Source organism: Chiloscyllium plagiosum, chromosome 5 (genome assembly GCF_004010195.1).
Source record: "Chiloscyllium plagiosum isolate BGI_BamShark_2017 chromosome 5, ASM401019v2, whole genome shotgun sequence".
NCBI classification, from domain to species: domain Eukaryota; kingdom Metazoa; phylum Chordata; class Chondrichthyes; order Orectolobiformes; family Hemiscylliidae; genus Chiloscyllium; species Chiloscyllium plagiosum.
The window spans coordinates 82,972,832-82,997,722 of record NC_057714.1 but is presented as its reverse complement, the minus strand read 5'-3'; the positions used below and the strand labels follow the sequence as shown (position 1 = coordinate 82,997,722).

The following is a 24,891-nucleotide window of genomic DNA, read 5'->3' as shown; positions in this document are numbered from 1 at the left end:
CAGGGGGAGGGAAGGGAAGATGTGTTTAGTGGTGGCGTCGTGTTGGAGTTGGCGAAAATGGCGGAGGATTATTCTTTGCATGTGAAGGCTGGTGGGGTGAAAGGTGAGAACAAGAGGGACCCTATCCTTGTTCTGGGAGGGGAGGGAGAGGGTGAGGGTTGTGGCACGGGAGATGGACCGCACGCTGTCGAGAGACCTGTCAATTACTGTAGGTGGGAAGCCACGGTTGGAGAAGAAGGAGCACATATTAAGAGCACCACTTTGGAAAGTTGCCTCATCGGAACAAATGCAGCGGAGACGAAGGAGCTGAGAGAAAGAGTTAGCGTCCTTACAGGACGTAGGGTGAGAAGAACTGTAGTCCGGATAGCTGTGGGAGCCAGTGGGCTTGTAATGGATATTAGTGGATAGACTATTGCTGGAAATGGAGACAGAAAGGTCAAGGAAAGGAAGGCAAGTGTCGGAGATGGACCAGGTGAAGGTGATGGAGGAATGGAAACTGGAAGCGAAGTTTATGAATTTTTCCAGGTAAGGACGAGAGCATGAAGCCGCACCGAAATAGTCATTGATGTACCGATAAAGCAGTTGTGGGAAGGGACCAAGGTTGACCTGGAACAAGAAATGTTCCACATACCCCATGAAAAGGCAAGCATAGCTAGGACCCATGTGGGTACCCATTGCTACACTTTTGATTTGGAGAAAATGGGATGAGTTGAAGGAGAAGTTGTTGGGAGAGAGCACAAGTTCCCCCTTTGCTACCCTTCTCTCCTGTTTTCCATTTTGCCTTTGCTTCACCCATCCCCCCCCCACCCCTACATATTTTGTCACATAGCACTGGCTTCAGCCTTGGTCATTCACAGTTCCTAATCCTCCTATAATCTCTCTATGCACTGTCATTATTGCTATCTTTGCTTCTGGAGCCATGACTCACCTTCTCTCAGCCTAGTATAAATACCTCCCTATTTCTCCCTTTTTTTAGCTTTGACAAAATGTCAGCTCTTTTCTCTCCTTACAGATGCTGCCACACCTGCTGAGGTGATAGTCATGAATTGATTGAGTAGATATAAATGCTCTTGAAGAATAAGATCTGTTTAAATGTCATGATCTGAAGTTATTTGAAATCTCATGCTTTTCAAATGTGAAAAAAAGACTGCAACTGTCAGGGAGAGCTAAGGAAAGTCTGTTAGGCTGCTTTGATTGGCAAGTTAGATGTAAACATTACCTTTTGATTCATAGTTGCAATCCAGTCTTTGTTGACATGTCTCAGGAACTATTATAATGTAACCGTGTTTATATCTTAAAGATTACAATGATCTCAGCGGGAGGTTTGGATTTTGACTGGCAGTTTGGCGACAATGTTAAAGGATTACTCACTTTCAATTTGGAGTCTGAATAGAAGCTTGTTTTAAAAGAGATCAGTTACTGAGGAGATTTAAAAACTTTGAATGGGTTTCATGAATCCATATTTTCCACTGTCAAGCGTGAATTGAGTGAGAGCTGTATTAGATTGTCACAATTTTATTTTGTTTTCATTTCCATATGGCTCCTGACATCTGTCTGAAATAGATTCTGGTATTTGGTGATGAATTTGGAATGGGTAGTTAGGATGGGGTTGATTGGGGGACGTGAGTTAGCATGAAGGTTAGTAGGTGATGGTGATATGAGCAGCCATGAGAGACAAAGGCCATTTCTATCACAACTGGGGCTACATCTTGAGGAACTGACTGGATTTTCTCACAAGCCTGCCTCTGCATTCATCTGCTCCCATGCTACATATTATCTGCTTCCTGTCCGGCCTGTCTTGAGCTGCCCACCTACTTCAGTGGTGAAAGGTTGGCTTCCAATGTTTCTTCTTGGGCTGATTTCCCATGAAACATGTATTACTTTGGAATAGCAAGAAGTAAAAAGCAACTGCAGACCAACCTGGTGATGGAGATCTCTCAATTGGTGGTTTTTTCTCAGGTTGTTTTTTTTCAGGTGGTGGATTCTGGTTTTTAAACGTTAGATATTGTGAACCAAGGACGTCATTCAGCTTCTTCTGAGCCATCAAGAATTCCTCAGAACGCTTTGTTATCTATCATTAATGAATGGAAATACTTATTAGATTAAAAAATAGTTGGTATGTCATTCCATGTAAATACCAATTAGAAAAGAAAATTAATCATGCTGAAGTCAATCATTCAATTGTGTGCCATTATTCAAACTACCTCCTTGCACTTTAAAGCAGGACTGGCATAAATATTTGGTTGTAAAAAGGACTAGTGTGTGGAAGAAATTTAAGGATAAATATTTATAGGGATATGTAATCAATTAACCTATTGAAACATTATAGATCCTAAATTGTTGAATATTAAAAATACTATGCCAAAATAATACAGGATGTGAGCTTAAAATAAATGGTTAGTGTTTCACTGGCTTTACTTGACTTTTGGGAACAAATATAAGAAATCTTAAGAATTCTGTTCTGACAAATGGTCCTGATCTGTTGATTTCCACAAATTCTCACTGACCTGCTGAATATTTCTCTTCCCAGAAGAAGACAAGTCAATATTGAGGTAACCAATTCCAGCTCATAGGTTTTTATTTGTAAAAAGTCTGGAAACTTTTATTTTTAAACCTACAAGCAAATTCATTGATTGGTTATCTTATAGCATCAGCTTTTCATTTGTCTAAAGACTTTAATACTAACTTAATCTCTATAACTTGGATCTATGCTAATGTGATCTTAACTATCAATTTCTCATAAGCAATTATTATTAAATTATAATGAAATAACCAAATTGTTTTCATGAGTTTTATTGTTTATTTCATCAGTTGCGTTATCAGTTGTCTCAAGTTATTTTCATATCCAATTGTTCAGTTCAGGTCCTGCTATTTTTGATTTTAAGATTAATTAGAAATTATTTATGAGTCATTCTTCATTGACCATTTAGCAAAATGGGGATATTTCATTCATTCAGCAGCTTGTATGTATCCTAATCATAGGTTGGTAATATAAAATACTTCAATCTAGATTGACTGATTGATAAAGAGAAGATGGTGACCAAGCAGGTTAGGTACATTCAATTCTAGGCACAGATTAGACAATAAACCAGAGACAATTTCTTGACAAGGAGTTAATAAGAAGAGGTTAAGGATTTGTCTATTTAAAGTATTGATCTCAGCAATGCTTTTTTACAAGACACAGAATTGAATACTTGGTGGGTCCATAGTAATACTCTATTTCATTATCGGGTTTGAAAAGGCTTTGAAATGTAATGTTCCTCAAATGAAAATGTGTAAATCCCTCATGTCACCCACCTGCTTTGAAAAGGTAGCAAACATTTCTCCTTCTCTCTTAGTATTATCTTGAATTTGTTTTCTTTCCTTATCGCCTCTGTAATTGCTTTGAATTTTCATTGCTGCTTGTTCTTCATCCTTCTCCAAACCGATTGTTGTAGATTTTTCTTGGATTGTCAACTGACCTTTTCCATCTAATTTCCCTTTTTCCTTCACGTCTTTGTGTTCTCTGATCTTGCTCTGAATAACTGTGGCACCTGGTTCTTTATTTGAAATAACAATTGCAGCTTTGGTGTCTTCTTCCTTGCTTAGTCCTTTCTCTTGGTTACCAGGAATGACTTTTGGACCTCCACGCTCTTCAACTTTCACATCCGGCGTGATCAGAGCACAGCCTGATGGTGTCCTTTCTGGATTTTCCCCAAGCTTGTTTTTAGTGCTTTTATTGGACACACGATCGTTTTTAACTCCATCACCCTCTATTGAGTTCCTTTCTTGACCAGAGATATTTGTTTGCTTTGTGTCATGTCCTCTACATTAAAGGAAAAGTAGGTCTTACAATTCAAGGGCAAGTATTAAAGCAATTGTCAAGCATATTTGTCTTGTCAAAATACTAAAAGAAGTTTGTTTGAAGTGATGAATTTGCCTTATTGACATCAGTACATGAGCTCTATTAGAAAATAAAAAAAAATAGAAAGTGAAGTAGGATATTCTACCCTTTGTTCCTATTCTGCCAGTCAATAAGATCATGGCTGATTTGATTGTGACCTTAACACTATTTTCCTGCCCACACCCACTACTTCAGTAACACCACCTTCCCTTGACTCCCTTGTCAAATAAAAACTTGTCTAAAGCCTCCTTGAATATATTCAATGACCCAGCATCTACTGCCCACTGGTCAACAGGCTTTCAAACATTAACAATACTCTAAGAGAAAAATTTCCAACTCATGTCTTTCTTAAAAGTCAGATCCTTTATTTTGATAGGCTTCCCTTGTTCTTAACTCCTCCATGAGGGGAAACGTTCCCAACATTTATCCAAAACAATTGCACAGATTCATAACCTGACAGAAATTTTAAAAAATCCTCCTTATCTCTGTCCTAAATGCACAACTTCATATTCTGAGAATATGCCTTCTAGTCCTAAACTCTCACACATGGGGAACAACCTTTCTGGACTTACACTGTCAAGTCCTCTAAGATTCATTTAGGTTTCAATAAAGTCTCCTCTCATTTTTCTATAATCCAATGAGTACAGATCCAACCTTTTCAATCTCTGCTTATAAAACAGTCCTTCCATATCCGGAAACAGCTCACTGAATTGCTAGTATATCACCTTTTACATCTCTTAATTTTGACCATACAAACATAGACCTATAGAGAAAAAAAAACGTATCATAACCTCAAAGATGTCAATCAAAGCAAACACTGCAGTTCAGTTGTATAAACAGGCTGTAGCTAAGTAAATCTTGAAACTCAGCCAAGCCTTCATAATTTAGCCATTTAGATGAAATTGATAGCTGGCCATCTTTGTTAATATAGTTGCCCAGTGGCCTTACTTAAAACAGGGTAGATTTCAGAAACAAACAGCAACAGGACAATGAGTCATAAAAATGGACTGGGAATGAAAATACACAGAAACACAGCAGTGAAGTACCATGATGAACAGCACAAATCATGAGAAAAGGTGAAAGAGAAAAAAAAAATTCAAGGATCAGCCATAAATGGGAATTACATCTGAAGAGAATTATTGTTTAAGCGAGGCCTTAAGACCCACAACAGGGCTGGATATCAGGGGCGATAATATTGTAACATTAACTCCAGCCAATAGCACAAACACAGAAATAAAGATCAGCATGTAGCATATTAACTAAGCAGAAGACTCAGTGGATGTTCTGAATTGACATCACTTAAATAAATAGGAAATATAAACATCCATAGCATAACAAATAAGCAGGTCAAATTGATGACACATGAAGTGTGTTAAATAGGAAGCACACTCTTATTGGTGAAATTGATGGTAGTCGGCATGTTTTTTTTGTGGTTTAAATGGAAGATCTTCTGATTCCACTTTGTTGTTGGGAATTTTACACATAGCTCACCCAAAATAGGAAAACACATGCTTGCTGCTCAAGATTTACCATTCATGAAAATTAATAATTGAAAAAAAATTGGTGATACACCCACGATTTCCCAATTTGCACAGTTAGCAGGTGCTACAGAAAACTCCTCATTGAAAGTGCCACAGTTAATCAGCTTGTCACAATTGGGTAAAGTGGCTCATGATTCATTCGCGACAGTTATCTGCCTGTAAGCTAATGTAACTCCAACCACCCCTGGTGTGAGGAAGTTGCTTTATTTCTTTACACAATCCACAATTAGTTGTGTGAAGAAACTGAGCTGTCACTAAGGTGATGATAATGGATGATTCAGAAATAAGGTGTAAAATAAATAATTAATGCCGATACACCAAAAAGCATAAATTATTTTAAAAATGAAATGCATTCAGGATGTAAATGCTCTCAACAGCTAATTGACATGTAAATTGTTCTATCTTCACTCTCTGACTTATAATGTCACTATGTGTGGAATGGTTCTTTCAGCTTTCTAGCAGGTTCACCATGTGAGATGGTGTAAAGCAGCTGACAGCAAATTGGTTGTAGGTCTTCATCTCTCCTGGTCACCGACGTCAGCCAGGAGGGATCGAAAATAACTTTACAGTATTGCACAAAATCAAAGTCCCTTCCCCTTACTGTTCTGGTTTTACTTTCTAACAGGACTTGCATTTTCATGTTGATATCCCTTCTCTCCACATAGCCTCTGTAGTGAGCCTGGATTTTTATTGCAGCACTTCTCTGTTCCTCCATCATCTCTTTGTATTCTTTTCTGCACAGGTATCCTCTTGTCGCTAAGATGAACAAATTGTAAATATTCATTTTATCATTACATAATGCAAAAATGAGGCACATCTTTCTTGATTTTCATTTTAAACTACATGAAACATTTATTTATTTTTGCAATTAACTCTAATTCACTGTGAGTCTGCAGAATGTGAGGACAGTTCAGGTTCAAGAACATCCTTAATTTTAGCTACTGTGCTACTGGGAAGCTGGAAGGTATTCCTCAGAATATTCCATTGACTTGTGTCCCTATTGTTCAGTGTCCCTTTTGTACTGGAGAGCTCAATGTCCCTTTGCACATTTGTGCCTACTGTCCTGCAACTCCCTTCGTCTCAATTGGTTGAATTTCATGGTCCCCTGAAGGAAAGATGGTAGGCAGGCTGAGGCAAAACATTGAGCAGCAATGACTGCAGCATCATGCCCTCGTCATATCCATAGGTATTTTACCCAAGTGAAGGAAGTGTCAGGTAGATTGTTCATAAAAAAGCATTCATGGCCACTTAAGGGCATCCTCATATGGTTATGGATTTTATTCCCCTGCAATATGAGAGCTCCATGTCAGGTAGCCAGTCCACCTAGTAAAGGCTAGTGGTCAGTTGGTTGTATCAGTGAGAGTGTCTCTTGCTTGGGCAACCTGTGCCAACTGGACCCCTCCCCAACCCCAAGGTTTGCCACCCTCACTTATCTCCTACCACTGTGTCCTATCCAATCTAGTCCCCTCAATGCCTGTCCTCAATGAGACCCCGGACCCACCTTGCTCTGGCTGCAGCAGCTCCCCTTCAGGGGGCTTGGTTTAGAGCTAAAAATAGCCACTTGTTCCAGTATGCTGTTAGAGAGAAAAGCTGCCACACATCTGATAGGCCAGCCCATCTCCAAAGCAGGAGTTCCTCTGAGAAGGGGTACCAGTTACTCCTCAGACTAATTAAAGATCCAATTCTTTTTAAAATGCATTCACAAGATGTGAGTATTTACTGTAGATATGTCAGCTTTAGGATGACATTCTGCTACTGTGATCAGCACCACTGCCTCAAAACACCAAGGATCCAGGTTTAATTCCACCCTGGGTGACTGCTTGTATGGAGTTTGCATGTTTTCCCCATGTCTGAGTGGGTTCTCTGGTTTCCTTCCACAATCCAAAGAAGTGCAGGTTAGATGGATTAGCCATGCTAAATTATCCTGTAGTGTGCAGGATATGCAGATTAGATGGTTTAGCTGTGGTTTATGGGGATAGGGTGAGTCTTGGAGGGATGCTCTTCAGAGGGTCAGTGCAGACTCAATGGGCCAAATGGCCTCTTTCCGCACAGTAGGGATTCTCTGATTCTAGATGATAACTGATCATAAACACAGTGCACATGTCAATATGTTTTGTAAAAGTCCTTACCAGCCTGGAGTTTGATGGTGCTCTGCTCTATCTTCTGTTTTTCAATAGCAATGTCCTTCCTCACTTTGTGCCCTCTGTAAGCTGTAAGAAAGGTAATATGTGGATATTTTTATTTTAGATGCATTTTTCTAATGCAACCATGCCATGGTTGTAATGATGGTGAAATTAAGTTGAATGCTACGTTTCACCGTCATTACTTTGTAAAACTGACACCAACAGGCTTTGTTAAGTTTGGAAATCCACATTGCTGTCACAAAGTTCAAAGTTTCTGTTAAAAATATCTAGAAATTATTAAATTGAACAGGTTGGGTGGGGTGGGGTGAAGATTTCTACTTTTATCACCCTAAGTTCACTGTAGAACTCTTGAAAAAGATATGCCTTATTGAATGAAGTTTAACTTTATTTTAATGATGCACAATGTCATAATTACTGCTGAACAGTTTCTCCCCGAAAAACTGCTCTCATAGTTATGGAATTTCAAATTCTTTCATACCATGATAAAATATCAAGATTTTAAAAAATAATATAAAGTGTTTTTTAAATTCAAAAACTAATTTAAAACTTCATTTTCTATGTTAACTTACATATGTGTTTTAATCTTTAGTTTGCTTTCTGTAAGGTTATAAAATGTGAATGAGTAAACTTGCTTGCTAGTTCCTGGTTTGCTATCTCTGAGAATTCTTCAATGTGATTGATTGCTCAGCTTACTTTAATGAAGAGAGTGTTGCTGGACATCGAAGGTAATCTATACCTGATGCCAAAGTGAAATTGCCATCAAAGAAAGTGAAATTCTTGCCACTGATTATGTGTCATTGGTCATTGTGGGTAGCTTTTTTCAAGGTCAGAGATGGCTGCCAGCATTTAAATGTGACAATAAAGTTCAAGCTCTTTATTTATCTGTTATCTCCACAGATGCAGATTGACCGACTGTATCTTTATGAAGGGCTTTTGCCCGAAACATCGATTCTCCTGTTCCTCGGATGCTGCCTGACCTACTGTGCTTTTCCAGCACCATGCTCTCGACTCTAATCTCCAGCATCTGTAGTCCTCACTTTCGCCTGCTGTATCTTTATGGCATTTTTAGTCTATGCTTTAAACATGTCAAGTCTAGCACTACAGAGTGAAAAGTCTTCTTGCTTGGGCCCACGAACAACATTTAGCTTCTGATTTTGAGAGACTGTGCTTACTGGAATCTAAAAGATAATGTCAGCCCTTTCCCATACTAACCAACAAATGATTTGATTTGATTTATAATCACATGTATATTTGTTTGCTTTATTTGTGAGCAGTACAGGCAGACCTTGGTAAGCAGGAACATACAGATCATAAGGTGAAAAAACTTGGACTCAGTGAGGCATAAGGGTTACACCGCACAGTGCGTGCACAAGGTAAGATCAACTTTAACAAAATCAACATTAACAAGATCAGCATTATTTGAAGATAGAGAATTCATTCATCAGTCTAATAATGGCAGGGAAGAAGCAGTTCTTGAACCTATTGGTACGTGTGTTCAAGTTTCTGTATCTTCTGCCTGATGGATACATTACAACTTTCAGGGTAGTCTTGTGGGCAGACAGGATTTATCAGAGTACAAATGTTGCATATCCTGTATTAAAAAAAAAATTCTGTCTTTTTATAATCTCAGGATGTCCCAAAGACTTTTACAGCCACTGAAGTACTTTTAAAGTGTTCTCTTTATTGTAGGAAATATGTTAACCAATTAATAACCAGGTTAATTTATGTGCTTATAGTGCTTGAGCAACAACTATAAACATTGAGCAGGAGGCAATTAGTACTCTCATGTTTTTCTTTGTAGCAGTACTCTAGGATCTTTTATAGTGAACTCATCAAGGTGTCTTCAGCAGCACCTTCCAACCTCATGATCTCTATTTTCTTGAGGGACAACGATACAGATACATAGGAACAACACTAGCTGCAAGTTTCATTTAAAGTTATACAATATCCTAACTTGAAGCTTGCTACTACTCCTTTACCATCACTATCTCAAAATTTTGGAATGCCCTTTCTACCAGCACACTATGGACTGCAGCAGTTCAAGAAGGCAGATCACTACTAACTTCTCAAGAGCCAATTAGAGATGGATGATAAATGCTGGTCTAGGTGAAATAACTCCACAGAGGCTGATATCTCATCACCAGCTCTCTCATTATTTACACATGCATAGTACTTGATACTGTACAACTTCCTCAGAGCCAGCAGAGTGAATAGGACCTGTGACACTCCTATTTATATCTGTCAGCCAGGGCTTCCTGTTTGGATCAGGTTAACAGCTCCAATCAGGAAACTCATATTCTATGATGTCCACCTGGCTGACTTGTTACAAGCACTACACTAGGAATCAACATCCAAGTCATGTGAACAAATGTATAAAAACAAATCAAATGTGTAGACAGGTCCTCAGTTTAAGTTTTCATTGAACATTGCTACAAAGCAATGCTCCCTCTGTAATGCTCTAGAGCGTCAGCATGGGTTTTTCTGTTGTCTCAGCAGTTAAGGCTCAAATTCACAGCCTGCTGTCTCCAAAGGGAAAAGGTAACCAACTGAGACACAGCTCACAACTAATAGTGTATTTGTGCAACAAATAATACATAGGAAACTTTAATTTCACCAACTTGGATTGTATTCACTGCAGTTTAAAATAAATATACAGGTACCGGTTTCTTTTTTATCCTGTTGTTATTGATCTGAAGTAGAGAATTCTACTTTATTAAGGATAATGTACTCAATGAACAGATAAAATATGCAGTGAGCTGTTGGAATTTGGAAAGATTTAAGTAAATTCAGAAACAATTTGTCAAAGACAGAATTAAATTGCACTTATTACTAAGCTTGGAGATGGAATGCAAAGGAAGATAAAAATCTAATAACAGACAAGACCATAACAAGAGTAACATGTTTTATATCAACTTAATAAAGAGAACCAGAGCTGGCAAGGAACAAAGCTTTCACTGACAAAAATGTAATTGGAATTTGATATTTGTGTTGTTTTAAATATTGTAATGTCATGACACATTTGTTTAATGTAACAAAGACTTGTCTGTAAAGCCAGAGAGTACATATTGCACTATTAGTGTACAGCTTGTCCAAGGTAAGATAAGCCAAGTGAACAATAGCCAATTCATTCTGTACCCTATTAATGTGACCTTGTTTTGGATGTTTATTTTCCATAGCTTTTCTGAATTTTTCTTTAGGTCATCATTTTACAGTCTTCATTTGAATCAGATCCCAGCATAGTGCATTGATGTGATAACATGACCATCAATACCTTCTTTATTTCTCTCAATTTCTTCCACTTTTCTAGGTCCTGACTGTAAGCAATTCAAGGGGAAGTACTTCTCTATGGTGCAAAGTAACCATTAACACATTGTTTATGTGCATTATTCTTATCAGAATACTCCTCTATGGATGTTATTGTGCAACATGGGGACAACCTTCGTGTAAATTCAGGATGGCACTATTTAATTGCCGGTAGTGTATCTGCAAGTAGTTTTTGATATATTAGAGGAAGATTAACATAGAATGATACAGAGATCTTATAGTTTTAATCATTTAGTATATGGAACCATATGGTAAAGAATAGGATAAAGAGTTACGAAAATGAGTAAAGGTACAATTCAGGGGTTAAAATTGAAGCAAAGGATAAAGCTTATGTTGACACTTTGGTATGAGTAAGGCACTATGTAAATCTGCCTATGAATGAGTCTCTTCCTCCCATTAGGGGTTTCATTACACATGACTATTCAAACTGAATGTTACAAATTTGAAAATCTTATAAAAACACCAAGTGCTGCGAAACTTGGTCTGACAACAACGTGTCAAGAATGAAATAAAGTTAACATTTTGCGTCTGAGACGACTCTTCTTGGGCACTCCTCACAACATGAGTTCCAAAGAAAAGTCATTGGACTTGACACATTTTCCTCCTTCCCAGATGCAGCTGGACCTGCTGCATTTCTCCAGTACTTTTTGCTCTTATTTCAGATCTCTAGCAACTGCAGTACTTTTGCTTTTATTTGTCTTTTTCTATTGTTTAGGCTCTTTATAAGTCGTTGCTATATCTGATCACTTGAACTAAGCTAGGTTGATGAATGGCAGTAGCAAATTCAAAGATGGAAGTTTACCTGACTGAATGGCAACAGCACTCTGTTGTCTCTTCTCTTGTATCCTTCTGTACCTTTTAGCTCCAAGCCAGGCCTTCACATAGGCCTGTATGAGTACTATTCGATCTGTGATATCTTTCTTCATGAGATTGAGCTGTTCCACATGGTAATACTTAAGGAACACCTGAGAATAGAGAACAGCAAAGTGACTAAAATGTGAAATATCATCAGGAATGAAGGAAGATTTAATAAAATATGCTCATTTTTGTGAAAGTTGTGAAATGCTGACGGTTTATATAAATTGAAATTAACATCAGCTACAGTATTCAAAACCTTTCAAACAGTTCCATTAAATTTGATTCCCTTTTATGTCCTCTTGCATCGCAAAGTGTTTTTGATTATAGGTATAGTAAAATTATTTCTAAGTCTTTAACAATGTGGAATGTAGTTGGTAATTGAGTGACTTGATTATGGAATAATTTTGTTACCTAAAAATGATCTGGTGAAATTGCCGTGAACCCAGCAATTAAACACTAACATCAACAAATTTCAAATTTATATGTTCTTTAATTTCCCTGATTTTTATTTCATTGATTTAATTTTAATATAACAGACAAACTACCAGTCACACTAGGCAGTAACAGGTGTGACTGGTAGTTTGTCTGTTATATTAAAATTAAATTAATGAAATAAAAATCAGGGAAATTAAATAACATATACTGGGGATCAAACAGCCTGCTGAAATGGATTATCTGAACTTTATCCTTTAATATTTGTTGCATAATCATGAAACAACTAAAATGATTTCTCATGAACTTGCCCATGAATTATGGAGAAACATACTTTGCAAAGACATGCTCATGAATGATTAATGTTAGCCAAAAAAATTGCAGGTCCTGGACTTGACCACAACACCTCTTCCATGAAAATGTAGCACAGATATCAGTGATCAAACTTTATTATATTTGTCAGTCTATTGTTCTCCCATGCCCTTGTTTCTACTTTTGCTGGTCAGATGTGAACATTTTTGTACAATCCTGTCTTAACTTCAGCCACATTATGCAGGTACAATGAGAATTACTGCTGTCTATTCTTAGCACTAAGACAAAACTGACGTTTGCCAAAAGCATCCACATTTACCTTTCTCCACTGTTATATTGGAACCACTCTGAATCACTCACTCAGTCAACAAAGGATTACAACATCAAACTTGCATTATCAAAAGCTTTCACTTTTCTGTGCTTAATATCAGAAATCTACCAAATGTCTTATGTATGTGTGTATGAAACTTATTACATTAGTCATTGTTTTTAAATTTAGTTTTTTAAAAGAGATAATTTGCCCTGCGTGGCACTTTTGATCTTTGTGTGTTTTCACATTACAAAGACTGGCAGAACATTTTTCGGAAACTTTGAAATAAAAAGTCACTAAATTTAGTTTTAAGTTGTTCATAAAGTGATTGGTTTTGTGAAAATGTGGATACATTTTCAACACGTTTACAATTTTTTCAGAGCCTTATGAAAGAAATGTCTGGGTCTAGAAATTCAGATTAATGTGACTGAAACACAGGTTTGCACTCCAACCCCAGCAACATGATATTAATATCTGGACAAAATGGTTTCACACTCCTACCATCTTCTTCATGCTGCCTGCTGCCTCTTTGCTCAAGGTAGGGCTGAGAAACATTGTTCAAAGACTATGTGATGCAGCCAAGTATATTCCTGTATCGTGGCAAAGTGAACTGAAGGGCAGGGAGATGGCTGCAAGATGATGGATGTGGTACTGGAGGCATTAATGGCTGAGGTGGATAGGAACAGAATGAGGCTATGATTTTTCAGAAGGTCCAAGGGACCCAAAAAGACAGATCTCAAGAGGGAGTGGCAGCAGATAATCTGGGATGTTGGCCATGGGAATCTAGAACAGAGGACCTGGCATCTCTGCCACAAAAGTCTAATAATCTCATATTCAAAAGCAGTGAACGCATCTTTACAAACATCACCTCACGAACAGACTATCATTGTTTAGTGTACTAGAGTCACATTACTCACCCATCTGCACTCACTGACAGTTAGGGTGCATGTTAGGAGCAGCTCACCCTCACATACTGACCATCGGTACCAGGAGAAAGTGAGGACTAATGGTACCAGCCTCACATTTACCTTGTGCAACCTCTATACCTGGGAACCAGAATGCCTGTATCTCCTGAGCCCAAAGAGCAGATGACTGCCCACATCACGGTACTGGCTGCAAAGGAACCTGTGGCATCTGGAGTCATGGAGAGCATCGAGGAAGTGGGAATGTTGAAGCTTTAATTCCCCTGGTCAACTCTCAACTCACTCTCACTCAAAACTTGGTATAATGACCAAGCACTTTATTGTGTAGTTTCTGTTTCTCAACCCTTCCATCTCACAAACTTGCCCTCTTTGATTTCCTGATTTCAAGTACTCAACAATTGCACCTGCTCAGCTACTTCCTACAAGGATGAAGAGAGAGAAGAAAAGCATGCAACACTGTTGAAGAAGGCCACTCACTTGATTGAACATTTACATTGACCAGCTTAAATCAAATGGTTAGTGTAGAATCAGGATCAGCACATGGTGACTCACCAGGGATTAGTGGACTATGGGTGGGGCAAGGGTAAGGATGGCTCAGTTATAAACAGCACAGAAGACCAGATTGCAGATACTGTTCAAACAGACAAATAGGAACTGAAATGGATCATTCAGCCCCTCAAGCCCAACCTGCCATTCAACAAAATCATGACAGATTGGTTTGTGTTTAGAGTTCCAAGTTCCCATTCACTCCCAGCATCACTTGATTCTACTGCTGAACAAGATTTCATCCAACTTTTTCTTGAAAATATTTATTGACCATTGCTCCACTGTCTTTTGATGCAGAAAGTTCCAAAGTCACACAATGACCTGAGAGTTAAAAAAAACTCCTCTTCTCTATTCTGAAAGGAAACCCCTCATTTTAAAGCAGTAACCATGGTTATGAACTGACCCAGAAGAAGAAACATCTTTTTCACATCACCCTTGTCAAGACCATCTCATACACTTCAATCAAGTCATCCTTCATTTTTCCAAACTCTAGTGGAAATAAGTTCAATCTGTCCAACCTGTTCATTCCAGGTACCAATATCAATTGCCTTCAACGCATTTCTATCCTTCTGCAATCAAGGAAATCAGAAGTGCTTTTTGCTAATAAGTTCACACTGTTCCAAAGCGTGAGCAAAACCGTCCTTAAGAATCTTCCTGCAGCTTCCTTAGATCTTCTTCAAAACATACCTTTTTATCTATCATGGTGTCATCCAACAATTTAGCTACCATGCCTTTACTCCCCTAAACTAAGTCAATCACGTCAATTGTAAAAGGTTGAGGCCCTAGCACAGATCCCTTCAGTAGTACACCTGTCATATTTAGCCAACCAGACAAAGACTCCATTTCATACACTGTTTGCTGTCAGCAAGCCAGACAACCAATCTTCTATCCATGTTAATATATTACCCATGGGCTTTAATTTCCCACAATACCTTGATGTGGCACCTTATCAAATGCCTTCTACAAATCCCAATACAATAGGTTTCTCTTTTATTCATTGCACATATTATTCTTTCAAAGAACTCTAATAAATTGGGTAAACATAATATTCCTTTGATGAAATCATGCTGAGTCTTACCAATTACCTTCAGTTTTTTGAAGTGTATAACTATAATTTATTTACTGGTTGATTCGAACAACTTCCCCATGACAGACATCAAGCTAACTGGGTTTTGTTTTCTGCCTCTCTCCCTTCCTGAGTAGAGATGTTTGTAACTTTCCAGTTTGATGGAATATTTCCCGAACTTGCAAAATTAACACCAAAGCATCTACTTGCTCATCAACCTCTTTTAAGATCTCATGATGAGGTCCATCTTGACCACAGACTTGTCACTGCACAGCTGGATCAGTTTGCTCGGTGCCACTTCCCTCCTGATTGTACTTTCATTAAGCTCCTCTCATCCTTCTAACTCCTGTACTACAGCTATTATTGGAAGGCTTGTAACCTCTATAGTGAAGACAGAAGTAAAATATTTGGTCAATTCACCTGCAATTTCATCATTATGACAGGCATCCAATATGTTTTTGTCCCACACTGTGGTTACTGCTAGGGGTCTGTAATACAATGCTCACTCAGTATTTCCCGGAAATGTAAACCGAATGCATGAATTCAACATAAGGAATATGAGTGGGCTGTAGGTCAGTCAATCCTGCTTTGCCATTATATAAATGCATGCCTGATCTTCTGCCTCAACTCCACTTTCCTGCCTGTCTTTCCCAAATCCTTTGTTTCCCTGAGACATTGAAAGTCTGTCCATCTCAGTCTTAGATGTGATCAATGATGGAGCCTCCTTAGGCATGACGAGGAGAGAATTCCAATGATTCGCCAAACTGTGAGTTAAAAAATTACTCTTCTTCTCTGTCCTGGCCGATTGGTCTTTATCCTGACTCTGCGCTATCATGTTGCAGATTCCTCAGCATGGGGAAATACTTCTCAGTCTCTACCTTGTCAAAGCCCTTCAGAACCTTGCATGTTTGAATGAGATTAGCTCTCATTCCTCTGAATGCCATAATGTATAGACATAGCTCCAGGGACTGCAGTCACACAGCCTCTCATCATAGGACAACTCTCTCAGACTGGGAACCAAGCAAGTTCAAGGCGTATGGTGGCAGAACGATTTTAAAACATTGGAAATGGAAAGTTGGCACAGTGAGCATGAACCTGTTGGATTGCTATAAATGCGCAACTGGCTTGAAAATGCTCTTTAGAAAGAATGTACAAACCTTTAGCCAGTCTGACATACAGGTGAATTCTATCACACGCCAACATATTTGATCATTAACTGTTCTTTGCAAAAACCTGACAAACGATTTAATTTATAATAAGCTACGACTTGGTTAACAAAAAACATCCACTGCCATCTTCACAAGCCAACCTGAAATAGGCATTAAATGCTCACACCATCTATGTACTGAGAATGAAAACAAATGGCTGGAGTGAAGATTAGATTCATTACCTTTGTACTCAAGTTGCAGTGGTGCTACCAATGAGCTGAGGTTAACATCAAGTAAACAAACCAATACCAAATGAGAAGCTACATCATTTTTCTCAAATAAATTTCATGGCAGCCACAAGAGCAGGCAGGTTAAAAGAAAAACAAATAACTCTACCTTGGTCTTCCCCAGAACCCAGTTTTCAAGCTTAACTTTTTCCAAGATGGCAGCGCATGCATCAGGACTCACTGGTGGTTCTTCAGTCGACTTAAATGCAAGAATGGAGTACCTGCAAAAAATTAGGATAAACAGTGCTGCCAAACACATTTGTAGAACATCATATTGGAGTTAAGCACTAATTTCACCAAATCATACACTTCCTCTTCAGTAATTTGTGTGTATGAAAATTAATAAAAGGAATAGTGTAGGGAGCAGACAGGATCTGTAAGTGTCCCTGCAACTGGAAGATTGGTTTGTCCTGCACACTATCTGTCATATCCAGTCACCACAGCATCATTACGTGTTCTTGGATTAGGGACATATCCTTGCCAATCCTGTTTCTTATCTACTTGCTGCCCCTCAGTGACGTCATAAGGTTATCATAAACAAGTGACACTGAGCTGTATTGCTCCACTGCTTGTTTGGCTTCTGTTTGGATTTCCTGAGGGCCTTGACAAGGTGCCACATGTGGGGCTGCTAAATAAGGTAAGAGCCTATGGTGTTGGGGACAATGTACTGGCATGAATGAGGATTGGCTGAGTGGCACAAGGCAGATAGTAGAGATAAAGGGGTCTTTTTCAGAATGACAGACATAGTGGAGTTCCACAATGGTCAGTGTTGAGACCACAAGTGTTCACGTTCTCTATTAACGATCTGGAAGAAAAAATTGAAGAGATTGTTGCTAGGTTTGAAGATGACACAAAGACGGGTGGAGGGACAGGTAGTTTAGAGGAAGTGGCAGACTTCAGAAGGACATGGGTAGGCTAGGAGAGTTGGCAAAGAAGTGACAGATGGAATACAATGTGGGAAAATATGTGGTTATGCACTTTGGTGGGAAGAGTACAGACGAAGACTATTTTCTAACTGGGGAAAGGCTTCAGAAGTCTGAAGCACAAGGGACGTAGAGTTGCAAGTTCTGGATTTTGTTAAGGTTTACATGAAGGTTTAGTTGGCAGTTAGGAAGACAGTGGGTGTGGAAAAGATGGTTCCAATAGTAGGAGAGACGAGGACCCGAGGGTACAGAGTCAGAGTGAAGGGACAACCCTTTAGAACATAGAACATTACAGTGTAGTACAGGCCCTTCGGCCCTCGATGTTGTGCCGACCTGTCACACCAATCTGAAGCCCACCTAACCTACACTATTCCATGTACGTCCATATGCTTGTCCAATGACGACTTAAATGTACTTAAAGTTGGCGAACCTACTACTGTTGCAGGCAAAACATTCCATATCCTTACTACTTTCTGAGTAAAGAAACTACCTCTGACATCTGTCCTATATCTATCACCCCTCAATTTAAAGCTATGCCCCCTCGTGCTCGCCGTCACCATACTTGGAAAAAGGCTCTCCCTGTCCACTCTATCTAACCCTATGATTATCTTATATGTCTCTATTAAGTCACCTCTCAACCTTCTTCTCTTCAACAAAAACAGCCTCAAGTCCCTCAGCCTTTCCTCGTAAGACATTCCTTCCATACCAGGCAACATCCTAGTACATTTCCTCTGCACCCTTTCCAAAGCTTCCACATCCTTCTTATAATGCGGTGACCAGAACTGTACACAATACTCCAAGTGCGGCCACACTAGAGTTTTGTACAGCTGTAGCATAACCTCATGGTTCCGGAACTCAATCCCTCTATTAATACGAGCTAAAACATTGCATGCTTTCTTAACAACTCTGTCAACCTGGGTAGCAACTTTCAAGGATCTGTGTACCTGGACACCGAGATCTCTCTGCTCATCGACACTACCAAGAATCTTACCATTAGCAGTACTTTGCATTCCGGTTACTCCGACCAAAGTGAATCACCTCACACTTGTCCGCATTAAACTCCATTTGCCACGTCTCAGCCCAGCTCTGCAGCTTATCTACATCTCTCTGTAACTTACTGCATCCTTTGTCACTATCCACAAATCCACCGACCTTAGTGTCATCTGCAAATTTGTTAACCCACCCTTCTACGCCCTCATCCAGGTCATTTATAAAAATGACGAACAGCAGTGGACCCAACACCGACCCTTGCGGTACACCACTAGTAACTGGACTCCAGGATGAACATTTCCCATCAACCACCACCCTGTATTCTTTCAGCAAGCCAATTACTTATCCAAACTGTTATATCTCCCACAATCCCATCCCTCTGCATTTTGTACAATAGCCTACTGTGGGGAACCTTATCGAACGCCTTGCTGAAATCCATATACACCACATCAACCAGTTTATTCTCATCTACCTGTTTGGTCACCTTCTCAAAGAACCCAATAAGGTTTGTGAGGCACGACCTACCCTTCACAAAACCATGCTGACTATCCCTAATCAAATTATTCTTTTCTAGATGATTAGAAATCCTATCTCTTATAACCTTTTCCAACACTTTACCAATAACTGAAGTAAGGCTCACTGGTCTATAATTACCAGGGCTGTCTCTCGTCCCCTTCTTGAACAGGGGAACCACATTTGCTATCCTCCAGCCTTCTGGCACTATTCCTGTAGACAATTATGATTTAAAGATCATTGTCAAAGGCTCGGCAATCTCCTCCCTGGCTTCCCAGAGGATCCTAGGATAAATCCCATCCGGCCCAAGGGACTTATCTATTTTCACACTCTGCAGGATTTCTAATAGCTCTTCCTTGTGAACCTCAACCCCACCTAGTCTAGTAGCCTGTATACTGAGATGATGAGGAAATCCTTCAGCCAAATGGTGGTGAATCTGTGGAATGTATTGCTGCCTAAGTCTGTGGAAGCCAAGTCACTGAGTGTATTTAAGACAGAAATAGACATGTTCTTGATTAGTAAGGGGATCAAGAGTTATGGGGAAAAGGCAGGAGAATAGAGTTGAGAAAAATATCAGCCATGATCAAATAGTGAAGCAAACTTGATTGCCTGAATGGCCTAATTTTGCTCCTAGGTCATATTGTCTTAAATGTTTTCCCCACCTATGATTTGTCATGCAGCATGCCTGACATCCATAAGAAATTTTCTCCAATGAAATTTGGAGCAGTTCAAAGACATTGTTACCATAAACCCTGTCTGTCTATCACTATCCTTATCTACCTCCTGGGTCTTTTAATGAGGCTAAACCAAACTGTTCACCACTATGATCCAGAGGAGAAAGTGAGGTCTGCAGATGCTGGAGATCAGGGCCAAAAATGTGTTGCTGGAAAAGCGCAGCAGGTCAGGCAGCATCCAGGGAACAGGAGAATCGACGTTTCGGGCATAAGCCCTTCTTCCTGAAGAAGGGCTTATGCCCGAAACGTCGATTCTCCTGTTCCCTGGATACTGCCTGACCTGCTGCGCTTTTCCAGCAACACATTTTCGACTATGATCCAGAGCCCAATCATAAATATACACCATCACTAGGACTGCCAACTTTCACCCCATCCATGCCTTTGTTATCTCTAGCCTCAGATGGGCTGTACTGTTGGTTTCATTTATCTCTCATTTGCTCCCCTTGCTGATGTTCTCAAACTCTATTGTGTGAGGGTTAGTGGTGAGAATCATTCTATGTTGGTCAAATAGACTAGGGATTACCTCCAGGAAGCCTCTCCATTTGGTAGACTTTTTAGATATCAGTTCACAGGATGTGGGTGTTACTGACGAGGACAGGATTTATTTCCAATTCCTAATTTCCCTTGAGACGGTGGTGGTGAGCTGCTTCCAAAAAGCGCTACAGTCTATAGGGCACAAATGAGCAGGAGGTGGCGGTACACCCACAATGCTGTCAGGAACGGATTTCATGGGTTTGATCCAGTAACAGTGAAGAAATGGAAGTTTACCTGGTAAGGGCCGCTGAGGTACACCCTTTGCAAGAGTCGGCCACCTCTCAGGAATAGCAGGAAAGACACTGTGCCTTGCTTTTCTTTGGGAACCATTGGTGGTTTCTTGTTTGATGGTTAGAATTCTAGCTGAGGTCCACTCTGAAAACATGATGGCCTTCATGATGGAAATTAGGGACTATGGTGAAACTGAAGCAACCCTCAGCTGAACATTGTCCACTTATAGAGTCATAGGGTCATACAGCATGGAAACAGACTCCTCGGCCCAACTCGACCATGCTGGCCAGGTTTCCTACACGTAATTAATCCCATTTACCTGCATTTGGCCCATATCCCTCTAAATCTTTCCTATCTATAGATCTATCCAAATGTCTTCTAAATAGTGCAATTGTACTCGCCTTTATCACTCCCTCTGGCAGCTTATTCCATATACGCGCCACCCTCTGTGTGAAAAAGTTTGGCCAGTAAGTCCCTTTTAAATCTTTCCCTCTCACCTTCAACCTATGCCCTCCAGTTTTGGACTCCCCTACGCTGGGAAAAAGACTTTGGATATTCACCTTATCTACGCCCCTCATAATTTTATAAACCTCTATTAGGTCACTACTCCAGCCTCTTATAGTCAAGGGAAAAAGTCCCTACCTATCCAATCTCTCCTTATAACTCAAACCCTCCAGTCTCAGTAACATCGTGGTCAATGTATTTTGCATCCTTTCCAATTTAATAACATTCTTCTTAGAGCAATGCCACCAGAATCGTACACAGTACTCCAAATGTGTTCATACCCATGTCTTGTACAGCTGTAACATTTTCTGGGAGAGATCAGGTAAACCAATTGAAAGCCAAGGGATACTCAGGGTTTTGGGAAAAGTGATTCCAGATAATAAATTAAACTTTGCAAAGAATAAAACACAGATAAACACCACACCTCTGCTAGCATAATAGTCTCCTTCCTGGTATTGCAAATGTTCATCCTAAGGTAAAAACAAATTAACCAAGTATTATTCACCTTTCAATGAAATTGGCAAAGAGAATGCGATGTGAATATCCTTGTCTTCGGATTCGGGCTGTCTCCAAAATTCCCGTGTAACGAAGTTGGACCAGGACCTTCTCTTGATCAAATTTCTTAGCGTGGCGGTCATTGTTGGGTTTAATGCAACGAACAAAATGAGGGAGACCACCCACCATCTTGGACAGCAGATCCATGAGAGAAAACTGAAATCAGACAATCGTCAGTCACAACAAGGGGTTTATAAAAGTGGTGGGGTTACTTTGAAGTTTCATGAGAGATTTTATTGAGATTCTGGATTTTTTAATTCCATTGTGGGACATGTTTTATTCAAATATGAGGGCAGATCGGACCTCATTTTACTACTTCATCTGAAATATAGTTCTGAGGGAGCTTTGTCACATGTATTAACATTATTACATCATGCTTGATTGTTTGCACAGGTCCTGGAGTGAGTTTTTAACCCATCATCTAGTTCACAGAGTTACACAGTCACATAGAGTAGTAGAGTCACAGAGATGTACAGCATGGAAACTGACCCTTCAGTCCAATCCGTCCATGCCGACCAGCTATCCCAACCCAATCCAGTCCCACCTGCCAGCACCTGGCCCTTATCCCTCCAAACCCTTCCTATTCAGATACCCATCCAAATACCTCTTAAATGTTGCAACTGTACCAGCCTCCACCACATCCTCTGGTAACTCATTCCATTACACATTCCACCCTCTGTGTGAAAAAGTTGCTCCTTAGGTCTCTTTTATATCTTTCCCCTCTCACCCTAAACCTATGCCCTCTAGTTCTGGACTTCCCGACCCCAGGGAAAAGACTTTGTCTATTTATCCTATCCATGCCCCTCATAATTTTGTAAACCTCTATAAGGTCACCCCTCAGCCTCCGACGCTCCAGGGAAAACAGCCCCAGCCTGTTCAGCCTCTCCCTATAGCTCAGATCCTCCAATCCTGGCAACATCCTTGTAAATCTTTTCTGAACCCTTTCAAGTTTCACAACATTTTTCTGATAGGAAGGAGACAAGAATTGCATGCAATATTCCAACAGTGGCCTAACCAATGTCCTGTACAGCCGCAACATGACCTCCCAACTCCTGTACACAATACTCTGACCAATAAAGGAAAGCACACCAAACGCCTTCTTCACTATCCTATCTACCTGCAACTCCACTTCCAAGAAGCTATGAACCTGCACTCCAAGATCTCTTTGTTCAGCAACACTCCCTAGGACAATACTATTAAGTGTATAATTTATCTGAATTAAACTAAACTGCCACTTCTCAGCCCATTGGCCCATCAGGTCCAGATCCTGTTGTAATCGGAGGTAACCCTCTTCACTGTCCACTACACCTCCAATTTTGGTGTCATCTGCAAACTTACTAACTGTACCTATTATGCTCATCTTATAGTATAGAAGGTGGCCACTTATAGAATCATAAGGTTGGATGTTAACAGTCCCTTGGAGATGGTTTGTTATGTGAGAGTGCTGGGAAGATGGTTCTGAAAGGCAGCAGGTTGTGTCCAATGCCTCCTTACTGCAATGCCACCTCACCATAGAGTTACAGAGTCATAGAGATGTACAGCGAGGAACCAGACCCTTCGGTCCAACCTGTCCATGCTGCTCAGATATCCCAACCCAATCTAGTCCCACCTGTCATCACTTGGCCCATATCCCTCCAAACCCTTCATACTCATATACCCATCCAAATGCCTCTTAAATGTTGCAATTGTACCAGCCTCCACCACTTCCTCTGGCAGCTCATTCCCGTACCACCCTCTGTGTGAAAAAGTTGCCTGTGGGTCTCTTTTGTATCTTTCCCCTCTCATCCTAAACCTATGCCCTCTAGTTCTGGACTCCCCAACCCCATTATATCCAAAGCCCAATTCATCCATGTATGTGATCAATTAAGGGCTTATTCCCACCTCTTCTGCCAATAACAGCAGCACAGAAGCAGTTCCAGCTGGAGGGGTGCTCCTGTAAGGGAAATATTTTGGCTTACAAGGGGCCTCCAGGTACAATTACACTATCTCACTCCACTCTCCCCTCACCCCCTTCCATCTGTGAGCACTGCTTGCCCTCAGTAGCTCCAGCAACCTCAAAAAGCGTGACACCATCGAGGACAATGCAACCCTCTGGACATCACATTCACAAACATCCACTCCCTCCACCACCTATGCTCAGTTGCAGTGGTGTGCACCATCTACAAGATGCACTACAGAAATTCACTGAGGTGCTTTAGACAGCACCTTCCAAACCCACAACCACTCTCATCTAAAATGACAAAGGAAGCAGATATATGGGAACAGCACCACTTGCAAGTTCCCCGACAAGCCACTCACCATCCTGGTGTGGAAATACATCACCTTTCCTTCAATGTCTCTGGGTCAAAATTGTGGAATTCTCTTCCAAATGGCATTGTGGGTCTAGCTACAGCAGGTGGACTGCAACAATTCAAGAAGGCAGCTGATCACCACCTTCTCAAGGGCAACTAGTAAAAAAAAGTCAGAAGCTCTATTGACTGAGCTACCTGAGCTAGAAAAATTTCTTGTACACATTTAACAAATTCCTCTCCATTTAAACCCTTAACACGATGGCAGTCCCAGTCTATGTTTGGAAAATTAAAATCCCCTCCCATAACCACCCTATCTCCTGATAAGTTTGTTTCTCAATTTCCCTCTGACTATTGGGGAAGGTCTATAACACAATTCCAATAAGGTGATCATTCCCTTCTTATTTCTCAGTTCCACCCAAAAAACGTCCCTGGATGTATTCCCAGGAATATCCTCCCTTAGAACAGCTGTAATGCTATTCCTTTTCAAAAATGCCACTCCCCCTCCTCTCTTGCCTCCCTTTCAGTCCTTCCTGTAGCATTTATATCCTGGAATATTAAGCTGCCAGTGCTGCCCATCCCTGAGCCATGTTTCTGTAATTGCTATGATATCCCAGTCCCATGTTCATAACCATGCCTTGAGTTCATCTGCCTTCCCTGTTAGGCCCCTTGCATTGAAATAAATGCAGTTAAATTTATTAGTCCTACCTTGTCCCTGCCTGCCCTGACTGTTTGACTCGCTTCTGTTCTCAACTGTACCAATCTCAGATTGATCTCTTTCCTCACTATCTCCCCCCCCACCTTAAGTTTAAATCCACCCAAGCAACTTTAGCAAATCCCCCTAC

At 40.2% G+C, this 24,891-nt stretch overlaps 1 protein-coding gene across 1 annotated transcript in view; it reads right to left on the bottom strand.

Moving 5' to 3' along the window:
* LOC122550047 (myosin-IIIa-like) overlaps positions 1 to 24,891 on the bottom strand; it is a 200,125-nt gene that overhangs the window by 90,164 nt on the left and 85,070 nt on the right. The window contains exons 13-19 of the mRNA XM_043690480.1: positions 21,709 to 21,914; positions 16,884 to 16,995; positions 11,695 to 11,857; positions 7,554 to 7,634; positions 6,057 to 6,180; positions 3,298 to 3,805; positions 1,921 to 2,071 (exon numbers count right to left, since the gene is read on the bottom strand). Of these exons, the coding sequence (XP_043546415.1) occupies positions 1,921 to 2,071; positions 3,298 to 3,805; positions 6,057 to 6,180; positions 7,554 to 7,634; positions 11,695 to 11,857; positions 16,884 to 16,995; positions 21,709 to 21,914 (1,345 nt within the window). The remainder of the gene's footprint in view (positions 1 to 1,920; positions 2,072 to 3,297; positions 3,806 to 6,056; positions 6,181 to 7,553; positions 7,635 to 11,694; positions 11,858 to 16,883; positions 16,996 to 21,708; positions 21,915 to 24,891) is intronic.